Below are 7,004 nucleotides of genomic sequence, written 5' to 3' on the forward strand. Positions count from 1 at the left end.
AACCCACCGGCCATGTCCAGAATAATAAAATGTCTCGCTTTTGCAATCTCGCGACTCGATCCGCAATGAGGGGTAAAGGATACCGATCCGCGACCGTATATTTATTTAGTTCTCGAAAATCTGCCTATCATCTATCTGAACCATTGTTCGTCTTCACGAGTAACACGGGATATAGAAGGGAAAATAAAGGAAAGGAAGGTAGGGATAAGTAGAAGCTTGGGGCCAAGTTTAATTCACTGAAACCAAGCTGCTTGTATTATCACAAAACAAAATTGCCAGTACGTCATTTCCGTACTCTCGTCCTCGCGAAAATGGTTTTGCTCGTTAAGAAAAAACGAAGAGACAGGGAAGAGAGGAAAAAGCAAACGGAGAGCGCTTTTAAAAAGCTGGCGAACCGTGTGTTACCACAACGAGATACGCGGTGCTATTTGTCGCTTTAAATTGTGTCGCAACTCGTTTTTCAGATCTTTGCCAGGGACGCGTTAAAACACGCTGCAAATATATTTCTGGCTTTTCTGGGGTTTAACTGAAATATGACAAATAACGTTGTAAAACATATGTACTTATGACTTACAGAGTAATTGAGTGTACAAAATATATAGTATACAAAATAGCCAGCGATTTAGGGCTTTAAAAGATCAAAAGAAAAGAAAAGAAAAGAAGAAAGATAATATGTTGTGGCAGTCTAAGTCGATCTAAGAAAATAGATAAAAGGGAGGGAGGGGCAAAACTAGTTAATCTGGAAAGGAAATCCAAGCGTCAATTCCATTTTACAGTCACTGTGAAGTTCAAGGCCGACTGGTGAGCTTCATCCTATCTCATTTTTGTCAGACGATGGACCGACAGGTCGTATTGATTTGAATTCTTTTGAATAGTGTCAGTGACCAATCGAAATAGAAATCAGTGGACATCATGGAAAGAGAAGGCGAAACCAAATTTAAAAATTCGACATCGGTAATTCAGTAGTTAAGAATAATTCAATCGATAATGTAGATTAACTAGTTATAAACAAATATATGAAGTATAAATTCAAATTATTCTTATCCATCTAAAAATTGGAAATTAAAAAGCAAAAGACAAGAAATTATCTTCGAGGATTTGTATAGTAAATACATTCTTTTGCCTGTCTTACCTAGAGATAAAACAGTTGTTTGATGGTTATCTTATAGTGTTCAGTCATTGCGAAAAATATTTTTAATTAGTTAAAAACTATAATTAATTAAAAACTACATTTTTTTATGTATATAGACGTTAGCGATGTATTATTCCGGGAAGCTCGTCTATCTCCCGAACATCGGGTTTGCGACAACATCGATTTGGAAATTATCGTTGCAGAGTATGGAAATTATTACAAGATGAAATTTCAAAAATATCCCATATTGTGTAAGAAAATAACTGGAAGGGAAATGACGAGGGAAGTGACAAATGCAAGCAAAACGTAAGAATTTAAATTATTTAACGATATTAAACGGTATTCAACGTATTCAACGTATTCAACGTATTCAACGTATTACAATATGATCCAGTGTTTGTAGAAGTATTGAGACAAAAGCCCAATCTGTTAGTAAACAAGCGAGAAGTGAGCCTGTGAAAGAGACGAATCTACAGCAGAAGATAACTGATGACAATACGAATCATATTAATTTCGCAATGACAGTGACGTCAATATTCCCCAATGAGAGTGATGGACGTTTATCAGAAGAGCTATTTAACGTCCCAATGGAACAATCCATGCAATCGAAGATATTGAAATGCATTGAAAAGCTTTATTCAGATAATCCGGAATTACGAGGCTGAGGACATCGCATGCGTTATTTTCGATTAATATACATATCGTAAAGCTTTTAAACGATAAAATTCCCGTCGATAAACCGTCCAACGTATATCGACGATGACGTGATTTCAGTAACGCTTCAAATATCAAATTACGTAACACTTACTTAATATAGAGAAGACGCCAGTTTATCTTTGTATCATCACAGGAGATCATAGTAAGCAAATTAAATGTACATTGGGATGACGTTATAGGCCCAGAGGAATGTAAAACCGCTGTTAAGGAAGCCGTTGTGTATCCCCTTAAGTATCCTATCTTTTTTGATGGCCCGTTTTCCCCCTGGAAAGGTATTTTGCTGTACGGCCCACCTGGTGCAGGTAAGATACTCGTATTCTTTTCATTTCTGTACGTGTTTACAAGAAATATACAAAACAGGGAAAACGAAGTTAGCGAAGGCAGTCGCGACAGAATGCCATTGCACCTTTTTTAACATAACTGCCAGCTCATTGGGCAGCAAATGGAGAGGCGATTCCGAGAAATATATACGTGTAAGTTGCTTTGTCTATGTAAGTCTCTTTGTTCCTTTGTCTATGAAGGAGAGATTCTAGGTATAAAAAGATTTGATTTTATTTTTCGTCATTTATATATAAATAGAATAGTTGTTTGGAAAACGAAATGATATCATATTCGTGATGAGGCAATGAATTTAAGGAATTTCGAATATAATATTTAATGAATAATACATTTGTTAAACTGAACAGGTTTTATTTGAACTTGCCTATAGTCATTCGCCTACAATTATTTTTATCGACGAGAGTGACTGGATCGCCACAAATAAAGGAGACTGTATATTGTCTGAACCTGCAAAGAGATTCAGATCAGAACTTCTTTCTAGATTGGATGGATTAGTGTCTAATGAGAATTCTAATGTAGTTCTTCTAGCTACAACTAATGCCCCTTGGTACGTATATCACGTTATTTCAATGTTTTCTAAGTAGAAAATATCGTAATATTTCTCCAAATTCCAAATATGTTATTGTGTTGTTTGAAGTATTCCTTCATTATTATTAGTATAATAGAACGATAATATTTTTTGTAAATATGTTATTAGGGGCATTGATGCAGCTTTACTCAGGCGTCTCGAAAAGCAAATATACGTATCATAACCCAATGAAGTTGCTCGACTTGGTATATTCAAATTATACGTTAGCAACCACTTATTAGAAAATACAGATATTGTAAACCACATAGTAAAATGTACTGAAAGATATTCTTGTGCAGATATAAAATTGCTTTGTAAGCAAGCGTGGCTACTAGAAATAAGCCCGATATGGAGGAGACTTGAAAAGAAAGAAACACCTGTTACCACTTTGAAATATGAATTAAAAAGTTATGAAATATTAGCAAAATTGTTAAAAAAAAATGTCACCTACAGTTATGCAAATAGATAAATATGATACGTGGAACAAATAAATACGCAATCGGAAGGACAGATATTGAAAAATATAAATAAATGCATTATCGTTCGAGAAATCATTCGCATGTGTGTGCATGTGTGTATGCGCGCATGTGTGTGCGCGCATGTGTGTGCGCGCATGTGTGTCATGTGTGTCATGTGTGTGCGCGTGTGTGCGCGCACGCGCTGTAGGCTAAGTTTAAAATGTTCGGTTGTATTATATACTTGTATTATATATGTCGGAGATGAAAGGAAAAACGGAGCCTTCCCTTTGCAATTTTGAGGAAGCCTTCTAATGCTTTAGCCTAGATTTTATCATAACTGTAATTAAGCAATTGTCATTTGTAATTGTTTGATATTTGTGAAAGCGAAAGTGGGTTCGAGATGACAACTGGTCGCCGAACGTAGCCACGGTCACGGGATAAACGTTTTGCCTGACGAAGGTGTGGATCGGTTGTATTGTTCTCCCTAGAAATCACATAGAATTGTACTTTAGAGATGTCGATATAATGGGACACACGTTGTATTAGGAATCAATCTCCAGACAGAAACTGCCTAGTAACAGCGTTTGAATCTTTCTCGATGTTTCCAAAGAGTATACAACAAACTTTTGACAGAAATTGCCTAGCAACAACGATTGGAACCTTCTCGATGTTTCCAGCGAGCATATAACAAACAAATGCAGTCGTATAGCGAAAAAGATTTTCATCAGATATTCATTCGTGTGATCGCCTTGGAAAGTGATACATCGAGCAATTTACCGAGTGTCTTAGCAATCGTATTTTTTTGTGTTTAAAATTATTCTACGCATAGTAAAAAGTTATCCCGTTGACCGTGGATTCGTTTGAACCCAGGAACATTGTTGATAGCGTTAATTAAATTCATTATTCGTTAAATTTATTATTCGTAAAACATATTATTCGTTACTCTTATTATTCGTTAAACTTATTATTCTTTAATCTAATCATTAGTTAAACTTATCATTTGTTAATCTTATCATTCATTAAACTCAATATTCATAATATTTTGCAAAATCTTGTATATTCGCGTAAATATAATCTCTGTTTCGTAAAACAATGGCTAATTATTCGTTCCTCTTATTGTTCGTTAAACTTATTAATCTTTAATCTAATTATTAGTTAAACTTATCGTTTGTTAATCTTATTATTTATTAAACTCATTATTCATAATATTTTGTAGAATCTTGTTTATTCGCGTAAATATATTCTCTGTTTCGTAAAACAATGGCTAATTCAAACGAAGGATCATTACGCGCCTTAAATCCTAATGATAACCCGACATATATATGTGAGTGTATTTTATCAAAAATATGTTTTTTATGTTTTCTTATCTTAGTAATTATTTTTAAAAAAGTCTTAAAGTCTTATATGAAAATAAAGCTGTTCTTTATTTCAAATAATTGGAGTAAATAAATACAATGAGTTTTATATTTTATTATATCTTATATTATTGTTATATTGTTATTGAAAAAATTGATATAATCAACAGTTCTTCCTGTTCTCTTGATTGTTTCTTGCTCGTTTCATACCATGATAATAACCTACAAAAGAAATAACATAGTCCATTGAAAATTTAATATACAATAAAATACTTATATGAAATAATTACCTGTGTAATATACCATGTAACCACTAATATACCATGACATCAACATACTTGAAAGTGCGTCTGTATCATTATCTGGTAATCTAGTACATTTTATTAAAATTTCGTATTTTTTTTTCCAAATAAAATGTTAAACTTATTCCAAATTACTTATTAATATTAGAAGTATTCAGCATTCCATTAGAATTTTTAAATTGTACTTACTTGGCCATTAATTGTGGTGGTAAAGCAGGTGCAGGTGGCATTATATCAGTCATCGAATTGAAAGATGGTCCCGGTATGAAGTGATGTTTATACGCATTTGCTTCTTCAGAGTCACAATCCATTTTTTCTGCATTATATTTTTTCGAATTTACATTTGTAGAAAAATTAGTCTCACAAGTCTCATCGTTCTCTTCATTGAATTTCTCTTCCAAAGCTTTCTTTTGTTGTGCTATTTGACTTTGCAAACCTTCTGATTCTAAAAGAGGACTCAACTCGACTTTCTGTGTATTACCATAGCCTAAACACAGAGTAAAAGAAATTTTTGTCATTTAATAGAATGACTGAGTGCCATTCGGTTACTGTCCTTACAGGCAATGTATTAGAATTTCCCGTGCATAAATGTATATGTATAAATGTTTGCCTTGATATATGTGGTAATAATCACTCGTCTAATGAGGAGAATTATATTCCAAGCAGCTAATAATGAACAATAAGTAACATGCATGTTTATGGTTCATGACCCTATATCCCACGGGTCTCCCCATAGACATTGACAGGTACTCCTGCCCAGTTAAGGACCTGCTGAATGACCCTGTGATAGACTATGCGAAAGCCTTTACTTCATATATATATGTATTTTTAGTACATTTCTTAATTGACATAACCATCATGCTAAAGGTATTACCTACAAATTTTACAACACACGTACTGTTGAGGTTATTCGGTGTGTAAACAGAGAAAACACGTGGATAAATTGTAAGGTAGAAAATATATTTAAATAGAAGTGTAATAAGTAAAAATACAATTTGAGCTGGTCCAGATCCGCACGCTAGCTGTGTTACCTAATAAATGAAAAACCCCGAAGCCAACGTCGCCTGTTTACTGTTTATGGCCTGACTTCGTCGCAGTCTTTTGTCTACACGCTGTCGATGGCTTCAATGCTTGAGAAAACTAAAAAAGACCAGATGTAGAGTTTTCTTAGAAGTGAACTTCAACACCCTCCCTAAAACTCTACATCCCTACAAACAATTATCTCAAATTTACAAATTATCTCTTAATATTTTCTAACTCTTGTCGTAAATATCTGAAAATTAATTTGTCAATGCCTTCTCAAGTACATTTGCCAGCCGCCTTTCTCTTTTCCATACAAATTAATTTATTACACAAAAAAAAAACTAGAAGACTAAACAGATCATGTAGAGTTTTTCCTCTTTTTTTTTTCGAGAAGTAATAATCACTTCGACACCCTCTCTAAAAACTCTACATGTTTACAAACAATTACATCTTAATATCTTTTTTACTTTTCAAACCTAACTTTTTCCTTAAATATTCAAATCTCGGTTTTGGCAACGCCTTTGTACATATATCTGCCAATTGCTCTTCGCTTGTTACATACGTTATATCAATTTCGCCTCTATTGTATAAATCTCGCAAGAAATGATATCTTACGTCAATATGCTTACTTCTTTGATGGAATTCTGGATTCTTAATTAATTTCACGGCATTAGTATTGTCTACACATAGCATATACTTAAGGATCTCTAATTTACATTCAAGAAATATTTTCTTTAGCCACATAATTTCTTTCGCTCCTGAGGCTGCACTGACATATTCAGCTTCGGTCGTAGATAGGGCTATACATTGTTGTCGCTTACATTGCCATGTGATGGCCGCATTCGCATACTTACATACAACGCCTGATGTCGACTTTTTTGTTTCTTTGTCGCCTGCATAGTCAGCGTCGCTAAAGGTTTCGAGACTGCCTGCTGTTGTATATAAGAGTCCCATGTCTGCGGTCCCTTTTATGTAGCGCAAAATTCGTTTGACTAATTTCCATTGATACTGGTTTGGATTCTCTAAGTGTCTCGCCGCTATATTTATTGCAAAACTAATATCTGGCCTACTTACGGTTTGTAAAAACATTAAGTTCCCTACGGCTTCTCT

The 7,004-nt window shown here is 34.1% G+C and overlaps 2 protein-coding genes across 4 annotated transcripts; one reads left to right on the forward strand and one right to left on the reverse strand.

The window, feature by feature from the left end:
• Positions 1–1,348: 1,348 nt before the first annotated feature.
• Positions 1,349–1,798, forward strand: LOC117241437. Of its 3 annotated transcripts, none has more exons than XM_033507365.1 (2): positions 1,349–1,438; positions 1,527–1,798. In XM_033507365.1, the coding sequence occupies exons 1-2, from the start codon at positions 1,356–1,358 to the stop codon at positions 1,795–1,797; spliced, it is 354 nt and encodes a 117-aa protein (XP_033363256.1). In that variant the 5' UTR covers positions 1,349–1,355; the 3' UTR covers position 1,798. The 3 variants fall into 3 exon arrangements, with proteins under 3 accessions (XP_033363256.1, XP_033363257.1, XP_033363258.1); XM_033507366.1 differs by having other exon boundaries at positions 1,536–1,798; XM_033507367.1 differs by having other exon boundaries at positions 1,539–1,798.
• Positions 1,799–4,826: 3,028 nt separating this feature from the next.
• On the reverse strand, positions 4,827–5,763 carry LOC117241436 (survival motor neuron protein-like). Its single transcript, XM_033507364.1, has 3 exons — positions 5,746–5,763; positions 5,061–5,316; positions 4,827–4,939 (listed from the first exon to the last, which is right to left on the reverse strand). Exons 2-3 carry the CDS (start codon positions 5,180–5,182, stop codon positions 4,843–4,845), a joined length of 219 nt encoding a protein of 72 aa, XP_033363255.1. The 5' UTR covers positions 5,183–5,316; positions 5,746–5,763; the 3' UTR covers positions 4,827–4,842.
• Positions 5,764–7,004: the final 1,241 nt, after the last annotated feature.

Source organism: Bombus vosnesenskii, unplaced genomic scaffold (assembly GCF_011952255.1).
Source record: "Bombus vosnesenskii isolate JDL3184/JDL3185 unplaced genomic scaffold, Bvos_JDL3184-5_v1.1 scf7180000015881, whole genome shotgun sequence".
NCBI lineage: Eukaryota > Metazoa > Arthropoda > Insecta > Hymenoptera > Apidae > Bombus > Bombus vosnesenskii.